At 46.6% G+C, this 22,160-nt stretch overlaps 1 protein-coding gene across 9 annotated transcripts in view; it reads left to right on the top strand.

Annotated features, from left to right (window-relative positions):
* The window catches only part of Rap1gap2 (RAP1 GTPase activating protein 2), a 222,343-nt gene that overhangs the window by 41,454 nt on the left and 158,729 nt on the right, over positions 1–22,160 (top strand). Inside the window, exon 1 of one of the 9 annotated variants that reach the window (XM_048792852.1) lies at positions 4,001–4,097. The exons of 7 other annotated variants lie outside the window; for them this stretch is intronic. Coding sequence is in view for 1 of the 2 variants with exons in the window: in XM_048792837.1 (XP_048648794.1) it covers positions 4,891–4,907 (17 nt within the window). In the remaining variant the exon portion in view is untranslated. Of the gene's footprint in view, positions 1–4,000; positions 4,098–4,875; positions 4,908–22,160 lie in introns of those variants that run through there. One more of the 9 variants, XM_048792837.1, reaches the window with a different exon arrangement.

The raw sequence follows: 22,160 nt of genomic DNA, 5'->3' as shown, positions 1-22,160 counted from the left end.
AAGATTTTTATAGACATTTCTCCAAAGAAAATATGTAAGTGGGCAACAATCACATGAATAGATGCTCAAACACATTATTAGCCACCAGGGAAATGCAAATGAAAGACACAATGAGATATCACTTCACAAACAATAGGATGGCTGTAATAAAAAAGAGTCATCAGTGTTGTTGAGGATATGGGGAAATTGGAACCTTCATACACATTGCTAGTGAGAATATAAAGTGATGGAATTCCTTTGGAAAACAATCTGGCAGTTCCTCAAAATGTTAAGACGTGGAGTTACCATATGGCCAGAAATGCCATTCTTAGGTCCACCAAAAAATTTGTAAACAAATGTTCATAGTTATTAATAATAAGCAAAAGTAGAAATGACCCAAAAGTCTATCAACAGATGAATAGATAAACGAAATGTGGAATAATACTTGACCAAAAGAAGAAATGAAGTCCTGATGCATACATAGTGTAGCATGGATGAACTTTGAAAACTCTACATGGAAGAAGCCAGATGCCAAAAACTACATATTGAATGATTCCATTTACACGAAATGTCTAGAATAGGCAGATCCCAAGAGACAAAGTAGATAAGTGTTCGCGTAGGGCTTGGGGGTTTGTTGGGAAGGGAAAAGGGGAGTGAAACCTAAATGATACAGGCTTCTTTTTGGGATGATGAAAATATTTTGGAACTAGAAAGTTCAGGAGTACCAATGTTAGGTTTGGGGCCCCGTCAGGTCTCTAGGCACCTGGGGAACTGTCTGAGAGCTTAGGCCCTTGGATGATAATGACAAATAGTGGTTATGGTTGCACAATCTCGTGAATGTATTAAGAACCTTTAAGAAAGTGCATACACTTAAAAGCGTTATGTAAATTACATCTCAGTAAAGCTTTTAAAAAGAGTCTGATTGGCTCAGGCCTTGTCAGTTGTATAGTTGTGATCCAGTCAGTTTAGCTGGAGAGAAGGGGACTCAAACATGGCTGCTATGGCAGCCACTCTTGGTGGGAGGGGTTAGTTCTTAGAGTAGAAGGATGGGCTGTGGGCTGTGCAGATGCGGTAGGAGGTGGTGTCCAGGAATCTTCACTTCCCTGGGGGTGAAAAAGATCAGCTCCCACATCCTTCTTTCTGGGCATTGCCAGTAGCTCCTGTAGATGCAGTCTTTTGTGTTCACTGCTGAGCAGCGGCTATTCCTGGGCTGTGGCCCTTGCTCCATGAGCTTTGGCTCCCTATCTAGGGACCCAGTGTCCGTGACTTCAAGTCAGCCATGTAACTCTTGGACCTGTCCCTAAGGCATGTGGCTCTGAAGATGGGAGTCTGACTCCACCATAATTAGGCACTGACTATGTGCTTAGATTTCATTGCACTGCTTTCTGAAGGCTTTGCAACCACTTCACAGAGCAGGCACCCTTGCTTTCTGCATTTTAGAAATGAGAAAATAGAGACTTGGAGAGGTTAGGAAACTTGTTCAAGCTCCTCAGCAAGTTAAGTTAGGGAATTAGGATTTGAACCAGGTCTGTACTTTGCTCTGTCTTGGGTGGAGCTGAGTGGTTCTCAGCACCTAATTCCCCACCCTGCTTTCCTGCTCTCTTCCTTATGTGCATAGGAGTGGAATGTTTTGGTCCAGTCTCCCTGCTCCAGGCCCAGATTTAGAGGGGCCTGTAATGCCTGAATGAGGAAGACTCCTAGAGGGCAAGGACTTACTTAACTGCATTGGTGGCACAGAGCCACACAGGAACATGGAAAGGGGGGTGGTGGCCGTGCCATGCAGGAGAAAGAATTGTGGGTTGGCAGGCCCAGGTTATAGCTCCAGGTTAACAAATGGGTGAATCATTAACTTCTCTGGGTCTCAGTTTCCTCATCTGTAAAATGAGAGGATTGGGCTAGTGAACAACCTGCTCTCTAGCTTTAACATACTGGCTTATGTGCACAGCTGTTGTATTTCTTCCAGAACCTTGGCTGAGATGGTAGGTCCTCACTGCAGGATAAGTGAAAGCAGGCCATGAAAGTCTCCGAGAGCCAGGACTCTGCACCTTTCATCTCTGGCTCCCTAAGGCCTAACACAGTGCTGACACGAAGCAGGTTCTCAGTCTATATTTGCTGAGTGAAGCCTGAGCCACCATGCTTAGCCCACCATGTGCTGGTAGAAGAATGGAGAGAAAAAGGCAGTGGCAGGTGGAGAGAAAGAGGCAGGATCAGCATCTGGGGCTCTCTCCCTTTCTCTGTCCTGCTCTGGGGTTCTGCTTGGGACAAGGTCCCTGTCTGCAGTAATTGAGTCATAGATTAGTTTTGCCCAGAGAAGAGCCCAGGCTGGCAGGGCCAGGTGTCTGGGGTTTTCTTGGGGATAGCTCTAAAGCAACACCCAGAGGGTGAGAAGCCAAGCTGGGAGCTTCAGATACTTTCCTCCACCCCCTGCCCTCCCTCCTCAGAGACCCCTGCTTCTTTGTTAAAGAAGGAGGTGTGTGAATGTGCGTGCACGCATGCGTAGGCACACGCATGTTAATGTCTGTCTGACTGATGCATGGCTCCTGCCACCAGAGATGACTGTTGTGTGCTGGGGCCAGCCACAGGGACTGAATGAGCATGGGGATGGTTCAGGGCAGCCTGTCTCTACTCCCAGGGACACAGTATCATGCACACACCAGGAAGTGGGGAGGGACTTATAATTCATTGCCTAGTAGGAAAAAGAATCCAACTTTTTGATTGATGGCCCTGGCTCTTCCCTGGAAATGGCATCCCTTGTAGGGAGAAGGCATGCAGTGGGACCCAGGTGTGACTGTGTCGTCCTTAGGGGAGGGAGGAGGAAGCCTGAAGGAGACAATAGCCTGGCTGGGAGCTGCCATTCAGCTGTATCATGCTTTGGCCAGAAGATAGCACATAGCCACTCCTAAATTATCTGATCAAACCAGCTATGAATTCAAAATCCTGTTTAAGCCGAGGTGGCCGCACAGGGCAGGAGCAGGCAGTGTGTTTCAGTGTAGCTTCCCTTGGCCTCTAGAGTCCCCAAGGGCAGCTGCTGGAGACACTGTCCATGCAGCACAGGGGTTGCCACATTTAGGGAGCTCAGTGTCTTGCTCTGCTTCAGCCTTCTAAACTCAGGGCTTCTGTCACCAGTCTGTGAGAATCACAAGCAAAATCGAAATTATTCTTTGTGACATCCCTTCTCCTGGCTCTCTTGGTGTTAGCCAGCCACATTCTCACATGAGGGGTGAAAGCAGAGTCAAAACTCAGGCGTCTGGGCACTGACTGTCTCCAGCTTAAGAAATCCCTTTCTTCTGTAGGTCTCCCCTTGATTTCAAAATGATGGCTCTTTTTATGCATTGGGCCATGATCACCAATTCAGTTCTTTTACCTTTGGCCATCAGGACTCTTTGTTCACTGCAGGTTATAAGAATCCTCAGGCATGGCCAAGATGTTCTAGAATCTCCTGGGACTGACTCATCTTAACTCCTCTCCTACATACCTAGGGCATCTGCTAAGAGAGAGTTTGCTGGGATTGTCAAGGACATGGGGAGCTCGATGTTTTTGGGGGGAGAAAGCTGAGTCAGTTCAACTAACATTTACTGGGCACATACATTCCAAGCCCAGTGCCAGGGGCTGGGGGAGGGGTGAGGACACAGTCTCTGCCCACAACAACTTTCAACCCCACGCGGGTACAGGCACAGACAGTTGCCATAGTAAGTGCTATGATGCCCTCTCCTCCTGGAGACCTGGGGATGCCTGAGCTGTCTCCAAGGGTGTGTAAGGTCAGTGGGAGAAGGGAGGGGCTCCAGGGAACTGCAGCGTGCAGGGAGTGGGTGAAGCATCTCCGGTGGGAGGACCTGGGAGCTGTTATTCTTAAGAGACAGAAAACAGGGGTGGAGTGGGGGGCAGGCTGGACCGGTTCTAGGGTTGTCATTGGGCTGTGCAGAGGGCTGGGTTACTAGGTGGGTTTTCAGCCAGGGGAGAAGTCACTGCAGGGGTTAGAGTGGAGGTGCTGAGGCTGGGGTGGGGGCAGTGGGGCTGGAGAGAGCTGTGGGGGAGGTGGACTTTCCAGCTGGAGCTGGTTTGGAAGTGGAGACTGAGGGCGTTGGAGGTGATCAAGGTGACGACTCTCAGATTTCCAGGTGAGCCCTAGGTGGATGCAGGTACCATTTTGAAGACAGGAAACTATGGAGTTGGGGCAGTTTGGGGGAGTGGGAGGGGTGGAAGTAAGGCTATGAATATAAAAACTCCCATCTCCACTCTCCCTCCCATGTACCTGTCGTGGATCCTGACCCTTAGGGGGACAGAGGAGAGGAGTTGCCTCTGGGGGGTTGGGAGAGCCTGTGTGTGGTCTGTGGTGGTGGGTAGTGCCCTTTCCCTGGTCCTGAAGCTGGTGGGCCTGGTCTGGTCTTCACCCTGCTCAGCTTCTGGAGTACCTTAGGCAGGTGAGCTCCAGGTGAGCTCCAGGTGAGCCCTGCTGTCCTGTGACTGACAGCTCGGCCTATTCCAAGTGTTCTGGGTGGTGCTGAGGGAAGCATGTCTGTTTCTGTGTGCAGCATCAGACCCTCGGTCATCATTTTCTTCAGGATGGGCCCTAAACCTGAGAGCAGTGTGTGAGCCTGTATGTGCACCTGCCCGTGAAAGTGGACATGAGCTTTGAGGGCCCATGTGGGTGCTGCGTGGTGCCTTTTTTGTCTTTAGCAAGTTCCTATGGTAACCAGTAACATGTCTGTTTTGGGATTTAGAGTCTGGGGCGTGAGTGTCTGGCTACAGAGAGAAGCAAGGCGGGCAGGTGCTTAGCTGGCAATTGGGCTGTGGTCTGATTTCATTGCTAGGCACTGGGGACACACCTGGAGGTGCCAATTGCCAGGTAGCAAGGTCTGCAAACTCCAGGGACCTGTGTGCTCCTGGTGCTCATCCTGGTCGGTCCCCATCATGCCCAGAAAGCCTTGGTGAGTCCCTGTTCTGGTTTCTGGGTGGACAGACAGCTTCCCAGAACTTGACCAGGTCTGGTGGGTGTCTGCTAATGGGCAGGCAGGGAGCGACTGGTAGCCCTGGCCAGTAGGTCCTGAGGATTGGTGCTTTTATGAGATGGGTGTGGGTTGGTAGGCAGGAAGGGCTCTGATTCTACCTGGAGCCCTGTGAGGGTATTCTCCATGTGGTTGGTGGAGCAGAATGGGACATGGCTGCTGGGCACATGGGCGCATGCCTGTAATTCCAGTGGCTCAGGAGGCTGAGGCAGGAGGATCACAAGTTTTAAGCCAGCCTCAGTAACTTATCAAGGCCTTAAGCAATGTAGCAAGACCCTGTCTCAAAAAAAAAAAAAAAAAAAAAAAAGGAATGGGACATGGTTAACTGTGTTAGTGTGGGGGGCAAGGACAGGGAGGTGGGAGAGAATGCCCATGGGGCAGCCTATGTCCTACCAGCCCAGGCCCACTCCATTCATCTCCCTGAATCCTTGCATGGTTCCTGTTTCTGGCTGTCCAGTTGGGCTTTCTCACAGGTATCCCAGCCCAGAGCCCTGCACAGTCCTGGGATGGGAGACGCATAGTCTGGAGAACTCTGTTGGGCTTACCAGAGCCTGGATTTGGCTAGGGCTGGGGAAGAATTGCTCCCACTGGGGTTTAGAGAAAGGCCTTTGACTTCCCAAACTATGTATCCTTTGTACTTTTTGTCCATACTGTGTGGACCCTGGGTGTATTTGGTGTCTGGGAACAGGTGGTGCCTGCCTTCTTCCACTGGCTCCCTGGGAGTATCAGGAGGGTACATAGATGGCCCCCAGATTGTGCTGGGAGGCCCCTCCCCCAGGGGTCCTCTATGGGACTCTGTGAGGCTCTGCTGGGGCAGCTGGTCATGCAGCGGGAATTGTTGGGTCTGGCTATGGGACTGTGGTCCTAGTGAAGCCAAGAGGAGCAAGGACATGTTCTGTGCTTTGTCTGGACCATTTAAGCCTTCCTGGGAGGCAGAGTCTAGAGCTTAATGCTTGGGAGCATTGAGAGAGGGGGAGGGGAGCCTTCAGGAGAAACCCTCAGATCTCTGAAGTCTTAGGATTTGAAATTAAAAAATTCAAATTAGCCACTATGTGAATTTCCTTTGCCTCTGAAACTATTTACTCAGCTTGAACTTTGTAACCTCTAGGGATGGGGAGCACATTACCTTGTAAGGATGCCTATTCTATTGTAATGCTGCTCTCCTTGTTCAAAGCTGACCATTATTTTCATCTGAATCTAACCACCATTTCTTAATTCAGTTTTATCCCTTGGTTTCCCAAACCTGGTTCCTAAGGCAGCTAACCCTTCTTTCACCTGAGAGCCCTTCAGATTTTGGAAGGTGGCTCTTGTGCCCTGAGTCTTCTTTTCTCTTCCCTTAGGTGATCATCTCTAGACTCTTTGGCTGTTTTCATAATCCCTCAGTGTCTGGGCTGACAGGAGTTTAGGTTTTCCAAGCAGCCTGCAGGAGCCGCATGGACACGAGGATGGACAGCTAGAGGTCATGGGTTTTAACCTCCTTCATTAGAGGTCAGCAACCTGATACCCCAAGTGGGGATATTCCTAGCTGATTAATAGGCAGGAAGGTGGTGAATGTGGCATCAGAACATGAGAGTCCAGCTTTCTGTCTTGACACATTGGCTCTAGCTTGTTTCCATCAGCTCTATTTTGCAGCTTTTTTTTATGGTACTGGGGATTGAATTCAGGAGCACTCGACCACTGAGCCACATCCCCTGCCCTATTTTGTATCTTATTTAGAGACAGGGTCTCACTGAATTGCTTAGTGCCTTGCCTTTGCTGAGGCTGACTTTGAACTCACAATCTTCCTGCCTCAGCCTCCAGAGCCACTGGGATTATAGGTGTGGGCCACGGTGCCCAGCTCCATTTTGCAGCTTTTTGATTCAGGACTTCATCTCTTTCTGAAGAGAAACCCAGATGCTGGCAGGAATTCAACCATGGGGAGGGGCCTAGGGGCCCTGGTGAGCAGATGCTTTGTCTAGAGGAACCTGGCAGCCCCTGTAGGGCCTGGCCCGTGCATGCATCTGGAATGCTGGTCTACCTCAGCAGATCATCCACTTTACAGGAGTTTCCAGGAATCTGGAGTTTTAGGCAAAATTTTGACAACCACCTTGAGAATTTAAAAAGCAGATATGTGGGGCTTGGGGCGTGTCTCAGTGGAATGGTAGCATGCTTGCTTAGCATGCATGAGGCCCTTGGTTTGATCTCTAGCACCAAAAAAAAAAAAAAAAGAAAAAGAAATAGTTATTTGTGCCCTTTCTTGCAGGCCAGTTCAGCCTGTCAGGTAGCCTGCATGCCACCTGTGCCCCTAGGTCTCATTTCCCATTTCTCTGTGACTGATTCCCAAAACCCTTTTCCCAGGTTGCCTTTCCCTCTCTATTCTCACTCCCCTTTGCCACTGCCTGGTCATTTCTGGCTGCATTCCCAGACTGTGCTCCCTCTCAATTAACCTTTTCTCTCTTTCAGATCCAGTTCTTCTTCTGTCACTGGGTTGAGAAGCCTCTGAGTCATGGGGGGTTGGTCCTCCTGCCTCCCAGTTCAGGCCCATTATCTCCTGCCCAGACAGTGACAAAGGCTGTCTCTAATTAACCTCCTTCTCCGGTCTCTGCCAGCTCTGACTAATTCATCATCCCCAAAGCCAGCTGTAGCTCTGGCCTGTGCTTGCGGAGCCTGATCTATGGCAGACCTTGTGGTCTCCAGGAGGCTGGTACAGGAATGGTCCCCACTCCTGCTGTAGGGGGCTGGGCAGTTGTGGTTGTGTATATCCCCCAGAGACTTCTCTTTATGACATGAGCATCCCCTGTCTTTGAATCCATAGCACATTTGATCCCTGCTCATTTCCTTGACACAGTGGTCTCCACATATTTCTGCATTTTGTGTCACCTGTGGGGAGGAGGTGTTTTTTTTTAAAAAAAATTATGATGCCCAGGTTGTACCTAATTCCAGTGAAATCAGAATGTCTGGGTAGAACTCAGCATCTGTAGTTTTTAAAGATTCCCCAGGTGATTTCAATATGCAGTGAAGTTTGGGAACTGCTGTCCCAAGGGGTAAACAAATGTGATGGGTCACATCAGACTGGAGGATCAAATGGACTCCAGGAGGGTGAGTCACCCCAGCCAGGGTTTATAGCATCGTTTTGAGCTGGATGATTCCTTGTGGTTGGGGGCTCTCCTGGGCACTGCAAGATGTTTAGCAGCATCTTTGGCCTCTACCCACTAGATGCCAGCAACTCACCTCCTAGTTGGGACAATGAAAAATGTCTCCAGATGTTGCTGAACTTCTGGGGGCAATGGTATCCAGTCCTTTATAGCATTCTCAAATATGTGCAGAAGAAAAGAATATCAACCACCGAGCCCCATTTTAGTGGATAGTTTGTGGGCTTTGGAGTCAGGCAGCCTCTGTTGGAATCGTGACTCCACCAGCTGGGTGATCTTAGTCAAGTTATTTAACCTCTTTGTGTCTCGGTTATTTCTAGTTTTGTTTTCTTGCAGCTGTTTCTCCTCTTGACCTTTGGCTATAGTGATAGGTCACTGTCCTCCTTGCTGGTCAGCACAAAACACCTTTACTTCTTTCTCCCACAGGCCTTATTGAGATGGTGCCTGTTTGTCCAGGGCCAGCCTAGATGTGCCTCCTCCACACACACCCAGTGCCCCCTTCCTGGAGCAGAAAGTCAGGGCTTGCAGTTAGCTCTTCCTGGGAGTGGCGGTCAGGTGGTTTCTGTCTGCGTCCCTCTCCCCTGGTGGCCTGGGCCTGTGGGAGCCTGGTTGGGTGCTCAGCCTGACCTCCCACACTGTTTATTTCTTCCAGGTTCCCACATTGTTTACTGCTCAGGTGAGGTGGCTGTCTCCTCCAGCCGAGCTGTGAACCAGCAGGTTACCACAGTGTGAACCCTCCACCCCAGCCCAGCTCATTCTGAGAGGGTGGAGTGGGCGGAAATCCGTGCCTGGCAGGCCACAAAGCCACATAACTGACTTTGGGGGCCCTGCCCTAAGAGGGAGGTGTGTGATGACAGCCACTGGCCCTTTCTTGGGTGGTTTGCTGCTAGAAGATGCTATGTGGAATCGAGGAGCTCTGTGCTGTGGACTTTCTTGGGCTCATTTCTGGGCTTAGGATTTTGGAGGTACAGCCTGGTCCCCATCCTGCTCAATCTCATTAGCCAGGGGGGCCCAGCATGGATCAGTGGCTGCCTACCCTGGTGGCACAGCAGAACTCTCCAGGGGAAAAAGTTAAAATGCAGCTTCTGCGGGCCCCACCTAGGACATTCTTTTTCATTAGGCCTGAGTGGGGTCTAGGAAACCTGAGTTGTCAGGGCCAGAGGTGGAGCTGACGTTGCAGTCTGGTTGCAGCTTTGTGGGGAAAACCATCCATTTAAAGCACTCTTCCCCACCATGCAGATTCAGCAGTTAGGCTCGTGGCCCCTGGGTGACCTTCTGCAAGCCTATTTTCGTGCCTATTTTCTTTACCTAGGGATAATCTTAGTGCCTGTATATGGACACTGTTGCTGTGGAACATGGAGCACAGGGCTTACTTAGTACATGCTTGACAAATGCTCTTTGCCTTAATAGTTCTGATATTATTAATAATGGATTTGGGCTGTGCGATCACCGAATACACATAACCATGTGATGTGCCCACATGCCTGCAGGCGCACCCACCTATACCCACATGGGTAAACTGAACTGATGTGCACCTAGATCTGAACCTACCTGCTGAGGATGGAGGCGTGCATAGGGGACATACACAGTCACTGGATAGATGGGGTCACGGGGGCAGACCTGTGTGTACGCCGGGCCTGTACCAATGGGACTTTTCTTTTATTCACGTGCTGATATTATTCTGGAGTTAGCAGCACCTGGGCGGAGCTCTGGGAGCCCAAGGTGCCCCCTTGTTTCTATAGCAACCACCCTACAGTAAAAACAGGAGGAGGAGGGAAGAGATGGAGAAACCAGAGCTAGCTTCCAGGGGCATCCTATCCTGCCTGCTGGGGAACTCGTTCCCACATCCTCATCACACAAAGCCTCTTTCTTTCTTTCTTTCCCCCTTTTTAAAAGATAATGACATTGGGGCTGGAGATGTGGCTCAATCGGTAGCGCGCTCGCCTGGCATGCGTGCGGCCCGGGTTCGATCCTCAGCACCACATACAAAGATGTTGTGTCCGCCAAGAACTAAAAAATAAATAAATATTAAAAAAAAAAAAAGATAATGACATGACAAACCTCAGATCCAGAATTTATAGTTGTTAACATTTTCTTTTTTTTTTTCCCTCGGGATCAAACCCAGGAATGCTCTACTACTGCGATACATCCCCAGCCATTTTTAGTTTTACTTTGAGACAGGGTCTTGCTAAGTTGCTGAGGCTGACGTTGAACTTCTGATCCTCTGCCTTAGCCTACCAAGTCACTGGGATTACAGGTGTGGGCCACTTCACCGGGATTATTTTTTTTTTTTCCTGAGGTTCAAGAAATAGAACTCTGAGGACTTCCCTCATGCCAGACCAGTGCTTGATTGCTGAACCACTGACAGTTGTCAGTAGTTTTTCTCATTTTCCACTAATTGTTTTTATTATGGTAAAATATACATAATAGAAAATTCACCACCTTAACCATTTTTAATGGTCGTTGGCATTACGTACAGTCTCATTGTTGTTCAGCCATCACTACTGTTCATATCTGGAACCTTTCATCACCCCAAATAGAAACTGTGCCCATCAAACACTGACTCTCCATTTCTCTTCCTTCCTGTCCTGCAACCACCATTCTGCTGTCTGCCTCTGTGAATGTGACTACTCTGCAAACCTCATATAAGTGAAATCGTGCAATTTTTTTTTTAATTTTGGTGTCTGGCTTATTTCACTTAGTACAATGTTTTCAGATTCATTTATTTTGTAGTATGTGTCACAATTTCCTTCCTTTTCAAGGCTGAATAATATTCAGTTTTATATCTGTACCACATTTTGTTTATCCAATCACCTGTCAATGGACACCTGGGTTGTTTCTACTTTTTGGCTTTTGTGAATAATGCTGCTATGAATACTAGCATGCAAATATCTGTTTGGCTCCCTGCTTTTGATAGGAGTGGAATTACTGGATTGTATGGTGTACTGTCCATAGCCCAGTTGTGATAGGGCAGTGGGATAGGTTGCAGAGAGACCAAAGAAGATGCCTGGAGATGGGATATGAGACATAAGATTTATTGGGAAATATGGGAACGCTCCACATTGGACTAGTAGCACCTCTGTTTCTCACAGTACATCTTATGCTTCATCAGAAAGTAGTGCCTCTTTCCCTCATGATGCTTTGTCTGGTGGTGGCTGATTGGATGAGCACTTACCCTCTCCATGGTGATCTGGTCTGCACTGGTCATCATAGGGAGGGGACTTTCATAAGTTAGGTTCAGCAGCAGGGACATCAGCAGCTTAGCTTGTTTCATTCCATTGTTTGACCAGCATCCCAAAGAACTTGTCATGCATTCAAGAAAGTAGCTTCCTATAGATAACACTGACTTGCCTTAATTCCCAGCATATGCTAGGGAAGGTCAGTGTCCTTTGAGATATTTATCTGGACGTTCTTGGCCCAGACTAGCTTTTGTTGTTCCCTTAACTTGGCTAGGTTCTTGGGAGTGCAGGGGGCACTTCAGGGACTTGGTGTTTTGCTGTCATCCTTTTCTCTAAGGATGACACATGTGGTAATACTGTGTATAACTTTTGCTAAATTAAAGGAAAACACCATCAGAGATAAAGTTAAGTGCCTGTAGTCTCTCTTCTTTTTGGCCCAATTCTGTCTCTTCCACCCACAGAGGTGAATACTATGAGGAAAAACAAATAATTTGCTGTGTTTTCTCTCGGTTGGTGTTTTTCTGATGTTCATATCCACAGTATCTAGAAAACACTGTGTAGTTAGTTTTTTGTGTGTGCAGTTGACCCACTCATCCTTGGGTTCCAAATCTATGTATTCAACCAAATTGAGATTGAAAATGTTTTTTAAATTGTTTCTGTACTGAATATATAGAGAATAATCCCTTTGTGATTATTCCCTAAATGATACAGTATAATAACTATTTACATTGTATGAGGCATTGCCAGTCATCTAGAGGTGATTTGCACTATGTGGGAGAATGTGCATGGGTTGTATGCAAATACTACGCCCTTTTATCTGAGCACAGGCTTGAGTGTCTGTGGACTTTGATATTTGTGTGGGGTCCTGGAACCGATCTCTGATAGAGACCAAGGGTTGACTATATTAAGAATTTTTACATGCATGACATCTTTTGAATATGTTTGATATGATGTTCTGACACAAGACTGCCTGGATTCAGACCTTGGTTCTGCCACTTACTGGCTTTATGACTTTGGCCAGGTTACTCAATCTCTCTATGTCTCAGTTTCTTTTGTTAGAAATGGAACTAGTAATAAAATGCAAAACGAGCTCCTCGGGTTATTTGGGGGATTAAGTGCACTTACATATGCCCAGTGCTTAGACCAGTGGAGGGATGCAATGTGCACCAGACGTGATAGCTGCCGTTTCCATTAGAGTTCTGCATTTGTGCCTGTCTACTTGCTTTTTGGACTCTGTCTAGATTCCTTCTTTTTATTTTTGGTACCGGGGATGAAACTCAGGGGCACTCAACCACTGACTCACATCCCCAGACCTATTTTGTATTTTATTTAAAACAGGGTCTCAGTGAATTGCTTAGCACCTCGCTTTTGCTGAGGCTAGCTTTGGACTCGCAATCCTCCTATCTCAGCCTCTAGAGCCACTGAGATTACAGGCTTGCACCACCGCATTTGGCTGGATTCCTTTTTTTTAGAATTTCCATGTAGTGCTTATTTTTCACAAACATCCCTTTTTGGTATTCCTTATTGTACTTGTATTGCTGGATCTTAGGTTGTGTCGTTTCCTTATGTGGCAAACAGTGCCAAGGTGACTGTCCCCACTTGAACTCTGTGCATTGGTGAGAGATCTCCTAGGGAAGAACCCAGGAATGAGGCAGCTGGGTTGCAGGTTTATGAGATGTTGGCAGATTGTCCCCAGGAGGGATTTTACCACTCACACTCCTCCTAAGGGTCCACGAGGGCTCCATGAGAGTCTTATTCCCTACATCCTCACTGAGATTTCCTTCCCTTCCTGTTCTTTCCTTTCCTCTGTGGTGCTGGGATTGAACCCTGGGCCTCCCTTGTGCTACACAAGCCCTCCCTCCATCACTGAGCTTCATCTCCTGCCCCTCACCAATATTTAATGTTCACATCATTTGGACTGACAAGAGCACTTCTTATTTTGTTTGTTCTACAAACATTAATATAATTTTGAATAAATGAATTAAAATGGCCCTGGCCCAACTATCAGATCACAGTCTGTGCCTCCTTTTAGTTCCTCTTCCCAGGGCCTGGGGCAGGGGGATGTTCTTATATTCTCCTTTTTTTCCCCCCCGAGCTGGATCACAAGATTTCCCCATACTGGTACAGTCTTTTTTTCCCTTTTTAAAAATAGCACTTTTCCTGTTTATAAAAATAGTACATGCTCATTGTAGAAGACTTAGAAAATATGTACAAATATTAGGATTAAAAAAATAAAAATAACTTATGACCCACCACCTCAATGTTTTCATTTTAATATGTTTCTTTACAGTCTTTTATGTTTTTAATTTCCTTTAAAAATTTATTACATAATGACACTTTTCAATGTTAAGTATTCTTTAAAAACATGATTTAAAATGTCACATACCAACCTATCCTTATGATGCTCCATAATTTATTTATCCATTGCTTTATTTTTAGATATTAAGGTTGTTTTCAATTTCTAACTATTAACAATTAATGCTGCAAAAACCCTTGAATATATACCTTTCTAAGTGTCTTTGATTATTTCTTTTGGCTAGCTACCATTTAAGGTAAATATTTTAATTTTCTTTCTTTCCTCTTTTTTTTCTGTTTCTTTTCTTTTCTTCTTTCCTTCCTTCCTTTCCTTTTTTCCAGTGCTAGTGATCCAACTCAGGACCTTGCACATGGTAGGCAAGTGCTCTACCATTGAGCTATACTCTTAGCTCAATACAGCTTACAGAGTTGTCACTTGTTTAAAGAAAATGTCTTCTTTCTTTCTGTTTGTTTTTTTTTTAAGAAAATATGTCTTATTTACTCTTACTCATTTTTCTGTTGGGGGTGTTCATCTTTTTCTTATTGATTCCTTAGAGTTCTTGTCTTAAAATATTACAGGTTATTTTGTTTTGTTTTGTTTTTTATTTTGTTTTGGGGTAGATGTTCTGGGAATTCAACCCAGGGGCACTCTACCACTGAACTATGGTCTCAGCTCTTTTTATTTGTTGTTTTGCAATACAGTCTCACTAAGTTGCTGTGGCTGGCCTTAAACTTGTGATCCTCTTGCCTCAGCCTCCTGAGTTGCTGTTAGTACAGGCCTGCGCCATCACACCCAATTTCTGTTAGCCTTTTATTGTTCATATTTTGTCCCAATAATTTTCTCAGTTTGCTCTTTGCCCACAAGATTGACTGTTTTTTTTTAGTGTTAAAGTTTTAAAATTATAGATAGTAAAATCTATTGGTCTTTTCATGTATTACATTTTTTATTACTTTTATGCTTGAAAGAGTTCCCTATCCAGAAAGTTAATGATTGCCTATGTGTTTTATTTTCCCTTAACAATTTGATTTTTTTATGTTTCCTTGTTTAATCCACCTGGAATTTACTTTGAGTTAAAACGAGAGATCAAATTATAATTTTGTTTTTTTCCAAATAATCATCCATTTGTTCCAGTAATAGACTTCAACAAATTTTTCCATTTTCCCTGCTGCATATTTATATATTCTAAGGTGTATTTTTGGGTTTCTGTTTGATTCCATTGGTCAATTGTTGAATTTTTACAAGATCAGAGAAGTGAAAAGAACAAGGTGTGCTCAGGAAACAGAGTAAGGCTGGATCTGGGAAGAGGGAGGAATCAGGTCCCCTCTGGTGGTGGGCCTTGAGGCTTTGGCTCAGAGTGCTGTTTTATTTGTTGAGCTATGGGGAGATATTTGGAGGTTTTGAGTAAAGGTGTGGAGGGACTCCAGCCGAACTTCCCAGGAAGGTCCCTGGGGCTGCAGGGGGAACCCAGTGGATCTCTATTAGACACAGGGGGATGTGGGCCAGCAGCTGCCCAGGAGAGAGATGAAGGTGGTTTCCGGCGTAGGGTAGAAAAGCAGATGGCTACAAGATGCTACAGGAAGAACTTGCAAAATGTGGAGCCTGCCTAGACTTGGAGACAAGGGAGGAAGCAAGTATTCTCCAGCCTGGCATCTGGGTGACCCAGATAATTATTCCTTTAATCAGGATTTTTTTTTCAGATTGTAAAATCTTGGTCTAATAATAATTTCAGCCAACACACAGTGCTTACTCTGTGCAACTGAGGGGTGTGAAATGCTTTCATCTGCTCCCTCTTGATCCTCACTGTATCCTTATGAGGTATTTGCCCCAACTCCTATTTTACAGATGAGGAAAATATGGCTTACAGAGGTTGTCACTTGCTTAATGTCACACAACTGGTAATCTGGGAAGTGAGCAGTTTTTCTGTCTCTATATCTGGGCTTGTGCTATAGGAAGGAGGCACAGAGATGTCCTTGATAACCTTCAGTCATGCTGCATCCCTACTCTTCCAGGGTTGGGGTATACAGCATCCGGGAAATCAGCTCAGTGCCTGGGATGTGGTGGCAACTCCAGTGGCCTGGTCCCTCTTATCTCTCAGTAGCAGGTGTCCATTGCTGCTTACTGCCTTCTTTTATTGCATTTTGTATTCATATGCCCTAGAAGAGGATCTGAATTATCATCTAATTGATCTAGACTGTGGAGGTGTCCAGAACCCAGTTCAAACCAGTCTGAGTAAAATGAGGGTATTTTGGTTTCTGTGGCTGGGAGGTCTAAGGGTTGGTCCATCTGGTTTGAGGCATAACTGGGGCCCAGGACTCAAACAGTGCTCTAGACAAGTTGGGTGTGGTGGTGCACACCTATAATCCCAGCATTTTAGGAGGCAGAGGAAGGAGGATTGCAAGTTCAAGGCCAGCTTCAGTAACTTAGTGAGACCCTGTTTTGGGGTGGGGGTGGGAGGCTAAGAACTGGGAATGTAGATCAGTGATAGAGTATTCTTGGGTTCAACAAAACAAAACACCCCCCCCGCAACTAGTGCTGTCCAATGCAGCATCAGCCATTGGATTTGTATAGCAATTTTAATTTAAATTACTTAAGTATAATTAGAAATTCAGTTTCTCAGTTGCACTGGTCACATTTCAAGTGTTCAGTAGTCACATGTGATTAATGGCTACTCTATTGGACAGCACAGGTACAGAATATTCCAGAATATTTCTGTCATCACAGAAAGTTCCATAGGATAGTGCTGGTTGAGACTGAAAACCAGACTCTCCTGGAGGACTTTCAAGGGCTGGACAAGCCCAGATGTCCTACCCAGTCTGTGACCCATCACCTGCTGCAGAAGTACTTCTAGACCCCCAAGGCAAAGTGTCTGAGCTTCGCAGGTTCCGTACCACTAGGTGGCGCCAAGGAAGTGACTTCAAGCTGGCATCTGGCAGCTGGGAACTCACAGCTCCCTGCCTCCTCAGGCCTGAGGCCAGGGACAGGGAAAACTATCACCTTCAGCGTGACATCCATTTCAAGTGTAACGTGTTGTGGGCCCTGACATCTCCTGCAGACACCTTCTGACTCAGACAGGCACTCAGGTACTTGCATTCAGATGTGACCACACAAGGTCACATCTGAATGCAAGTACACACACACACACACACACACACACACACACTCTGACATCTTCTCTCATAAACACGGTCCCCAAAAGGCACAGACATGCCACATCCATCATAAAAGCAACAGAAAGCTGCAGTTCCCCAGTACTTGCTGTGCCTCCTCTTACTCCTCCCATTTTAAGATGGAAGAAACCAAGGTTTGGTTCCATGCTGGTAGGAGATGGTGTCGGAGTTCCCCAGGCTGTCCGCCTCCCAGGCTTCTTCCTTGCACTCCATACAGTGGAGCCACGTCACCTTGCTCAGACACACCATTTCAGGTGTGAAGGCCTGACTGCTGCTCCACATTTCCCAGACATGTTGAGGCTGCTGGTCCCTCTGAGGCCGGATGATGCTGGGAGAGGGGCACACAGAGGGAGTAAAACCAAGAGAGTCATGGTTGCTACTCCCCAGGGGTGTGAGGCACAGATGTGTGGAAAAAAAAATCTACTGATAGAGTGTGAACCGCTCAGAACCCAGGACTTCTAAGTGCTATTCTTGAAGCCCTATCAGCCCGTGAATTGGAGGTTCTACCACTTTCTCTTGGACCAGGTTAGCTTGCAGTACAGAGACTGGGAGGACTGTGTTCAGAGAGCTGTATCTCTGTGTCTTATGTGGTTTTGGTCTCCTGTCCTGGGGCCTATTTGCTTGGAGTGAACTGGGTCTCGGCCTTGTCAGGAGAGCCCCAGCAATATTAGTACTCGGCCTGCACGGTGTAGGCTGAGGAAATTTGTAAGTGTCTGAGAAGGAAATTTGTAAGTGTCTGAGAAGGACTCTAATTCATTTGAGAATCATTTTGCTTTTATAGTTTGGTTGGCGTCTCACAATCCATTCTTAGTGCACAGCAAGTATTGAGTCTATGCTATTGTCTCTGTGGTAGAGGGGGCCCTGGGGCATACCGAATATTGTGGGCCATCTGCTCCTTCCCAGGGGGCTCTGCCCTGCACCTTTCTCTCTGGGCTAGCTGTTCAGGACTCACAGGCTCACGTACTCATTGAATCAAAAGAGGTGGACCTATGCCTAAGTGGTCCTGTAACCAATAAGGCAGTTGGAAAGAGAGCCAAAACCAATTGTGGAGAAATTACTGACTAAACAGAATGGGCAAACAACAAAATTGAATGGGAAGTAGTGTTTCATATGTGAATTTTCTTGGCTGAGCAGAAATAAGCAGACTTGGCCAGAGAGGAAGAAGAGGAGCAGGAGGAGGAAGGTGGAGATGCTTGTGGTGATTCAGCAGGGAACACTTGGGGTCTTTGAGGGATGCCTCGTAGAGTGTCCAGTCTCACCTAAAAATTTCTCATGCCGCCTTTCTTCTTAAACATGGGCTTGGGGCTGGGGATGTGGCTCAAGCGGTAGCGCGCTCGCCTGGCATGCGTGCGGCCCGGGTTCGATCCTCAGCACCACATACAAACAAAGATGTTGTGTCCGCCGAGAACTAAAAAATAAATATTAAAAAAAACCCATGGGCTTATTGATAGCATTTTCCCCCCCAACTGTCAGAGCAGGGTCATCTTGGCTCACAGTTGGAACAGGAGGAGGGAGAAGAAGGGAGAAGAAACTTGGCTTTAAGTGGGTCAGAACTGGAACAGAGAAAACAAGGACACTGGTGCTCAGGTCTTTGAGCTGTCATCACTGAGGTTGGAGGCAGGAGAAATGAAACTGTGTATTTATCTAATGAATATTCATTGAGCACCTACTTGAAGCCAGTGCTCTTTGAAGTGCCGGGATCCCTTTGTTGAACCCTGGATCTGTCACTCACTATGGAGGTTACCTGGGGCAAAGCCCTGAATCTTTCTGAGCCTGTTTCTCCATCTGGAAATTGAAGATTGTGAGTCCCTACTGCATAGAGATATTTGAGAATTAAATGAGCTCACACAAGAAATGCGCTTGGCACAGTCCTTGGCACAGATTTAGTGCTATGATTGTTGCTGCTATTGAAGGCAGAGAGTGGTCAGGTGTGACTGGGGTCTGGTCCTTGCATTCAAGAAATCCATGGAGGAGACAGACATTTAGCAATTAATCACAATTATGGAGTGATGCCCGTAGAGACATGGGAGGAGCAGGGAATTCTTTCTGGTGGAATCAGGGAGGCTTCCTGGAGAAGGTGGCATGGAAAGTTAAAAGGGAATCCCCTAGGAGGACAGGGTTTCAGGGGGCCATTCCAGACTGAGGGCACAACAAGGGCAAAGGCTTGGGTGGGGAAGTGTATGGAGCTGTTTGAGAAATAGCAAGCCAGGCTCTGGAAACGGATGGAAGGATGTGGCAGAAAACAGCACAGAGGCTGCTGGGCGGGGTGGGGCGGGGTATGTGTGTGTCTGAGTGTGGTGCTGGGGAAGAGTGGGATGGAGAGCCACCTGTCTCCTTGGTGATTTGGAAAAGCAGCTTCGGGAGCCCTGGGGATGGATCAAGGAGATGAGGATGCCATTGAAATGCTGGTAGACTGGGCTGCAGACGGGCTAGGGCTACATGAAGGTGGGATCCTCAGAGCTGTGTGGTCCACATGGAGTGTGGAAGGAGGAATCCCATGGAGACTGGGGTTTTAGGCTCAGGAGTCATACAAAGGGAAACCTTCCCAGTTTGCAGGGGAAGGTAGTGTCCTTGGCCTTGAATGTGTGCGTTTGAGGAGCTGTGGGTTGTCCCTGTGGAGTCTGTAGTTGGGTCCTTGATCTCAGGAGAGCTCAGCTGGATGGCTAAGATGGAACCATTCATTCAACAAGACTCGTTGCCAGAGCACGTGGTCCGGAAGTGGATGACTCAGACCCTTCTGGGCTTTCTAGTGCTGGGCTTCGTGGTACTTTCTAGGGGTGCAAAGTATACAGGAACAGAATACAGAGTCTAGATGGTTTCAGATCAAGTCCAGCCCTGGGAAGGGAAAAGAGCAGTGAATTTAAGAGGAGGGGTGGTCAAGGATATCACAGAAGTGACTTTGGAGGGGACTAGAGGGAAGAGAAGGAGCCAGCTGGGAGGATGTCTGGGGGAAGAGCATTTCAGGCAGTGGGAACAGCATGTAAAAGGCCCTGGGGTGGAAACAGGCTTGGCAGGTATGAAGGAAAGTGAGGCAGAAGGCTGCCCTGGTGGAGGGTAGCTGGGAACACCGACAGTTCTCCCCGGTGCCAGCAGGTGGCAATGTTGTCCCAGGACTACTTGCTCTTGGGCCTGGCCAGGAGAGCTGTTAGGACTATAGTTAAGTGTCTTGACCTCAGGTTTGTAATGGCCTGGGTTCATCCTAGCCTGCTCCACATTTTGGGGAATGACAAGTATGAAAGCCCTGGCAGGGGCAGAAGAGCACGTCATGGTGTACTGACTGTTCAACTTTCCCCACTGGGTCTTGCTTTCAGTTTCTTTCCTTCCCTCCCTCCCTCCCTCCCTTCCTTCCTTCCTTCCTTCCTTTTTTTCTTTTTTCCAGTGCTGAAATTGAATCCAGGACTTCATGCATGCTAGGCAGGTGAGGAAGGGACTGGTTTTATCATTGTTGTTTGTTTTTTTGTGTGGTGCTGGGGATTGAACCCGGGACCTCACACACACTAGGCAAGTGAGGAAGGGATCAGAGTCATCTCAGTGCCTGCCTTCCTGTGGCTTCAGTTCTCCAGCGAAAGCCTGGGGCTATGCCAGCAGACAATGTTCCTGGGACCCTCACTGCAAGACCCTACCCACTTCCCAGTGTCATGGCCAGCTCACCGTCAGCCCCTGCAGTAAGCAGCCCTAGCTGCTGGTTGTCCATATTGGTGGCAACGATGGCTTAAATAGAGAAGGGAGAACTAGACAGCAAAAAAGATGGCATAAAACAGCAAAAGAGCTCACTGTGGAAAATAATATGTTTTAGTTGACAAAAATAAAAATTTTTGCCCTATACCCCATGAACTTTGAATACACACACACACACACACACACACAAACATATATACATAATTTTATGTGCATCTCAACCCCGGATGGCCATATATATACATGTATATATGTTTCTGTGTGTGTGTGTGTATGTGTGTGGGTTTGAACTCAGGTCTGTGTGCATGGGTTGTACTACACTTGCACTCTGAATTGTTAGTGGAGACTGAATTGGCCAGAACTAGGGCTCTGCTCACTACAAAGATAACTTAACACAATTGTTATGTTTTTCATGAGAAATATGAACTATTCCTGGGTGTGGTGGAGCATTTCTTTACTCCCAGCTACTCGGGAAGTTAAGGCAGGAGGACTGCAAGTTCTAGGTCAGTCTGGGAAACTTAGCAAAACCCTGTCTCAAGACAGAGTTAAAAAAAAAGGGCTGGGGATGTAGCTTAGTGGTAGAGCACCCCTGAGTTTAATTCCCAGTACCACAAAAAAGAAAAGAGAATTATAAGCTCTTATAATTGATCTTCTCTCCCTACTACAGAAGCTACTTGCACCTTTGCATTGACATAAGCCAGTGGGTTTTGAAGTGGGCCTTGTGAGGGATTTATTAAAACTCAGATTTCTGGCCTTTGCCCCAGACTGAAGTGGGATTGGGAGGACTCTGTGGTGCATATAGCTTCTTGCATGAATTTATTTCCTTGAGGATATATGTGGAGATCATGATAACCGGCCCAAAGGACATGGACTTCTTTTAGAACTATTGCTAAATATTTCCACAGTGCTCTCCGTGGTCATTCTCCTAAATGGTGGTATTGATTTATTTACAGTTTAAATTGAATAGTCAATATATTTACATGGCTCAAAAACCAAAATGACATAAAAATAGATATGGTGAATAGATATAGAAAGATTTGCTTCTACTCCAATGCACCCTGTCCCTACCTTCTTAAATCTTATGAAGTTCTTTCCAGTGCTTCTTTATTTGTAAAAAATATGACATATATTCTTATCTCTTTTTCTTACATATAAGGTAATATCCTACACAACACTGTTTTATATCTTGCTTTTTTTCACCAGAGAACATAAATATATCTTGCAGATCTTTTCATGTTTGTCCTTAGAGAGCTGCTGCCACCAATCCCACCACCTTCTTTTAAAAATAACTGTGTAGGCTGGGTGTGGTGGTGCACACCTATAATCCCAGCAGCTCAGGATGCTGAGGCAGGAGGATTGCAGGTTTGAGGCCAGCCTCAGCAGTTTATTGAGACCCTTTCTTAAAAAGTAAGAAGTCCTGTGGCTGTAGTTTAGTGATGGAGTGGCTCTGGGTTCAATCCCTAGTCCTTCAATAAAACAAAACAAATATGTAGTGTAACACTGAGTGGATTTATCTTTAGAGATTGATTTCTTTTGAGAAATTTAGACTGGCTCTGGAGGCTGAGACAGGAGGATTGCTAGTTCAAAGCCAGCCTCAGCAACAGCAAGGCATTAAGCAACTCAGTGAGACCCTGTCTCTAAATAAAATAGAAATACGGCTGGGGATGTGGCTCAGTGGTTGAATTCCCCTGAGTTCAATTCCAGGTACTCAAAAAAGAAAAGGA

The sequence above is a fragment of the Marmota marmota genome, unplaced genomic scaffold (genome assembly GCF_001458135.2).
Source record: "Marmota marmota marmota unplaced genomic scaffold, marMar, whole genome shotgun sequence".
NCBI lineage: Eukaryota > Metazoa > Chordata > Mammalia > Rodentia > Sciuridae > Marmota > Marmota marmota.
This window is presented reverse-complemented; position numbering and strand designations above follow the sequence as displayed.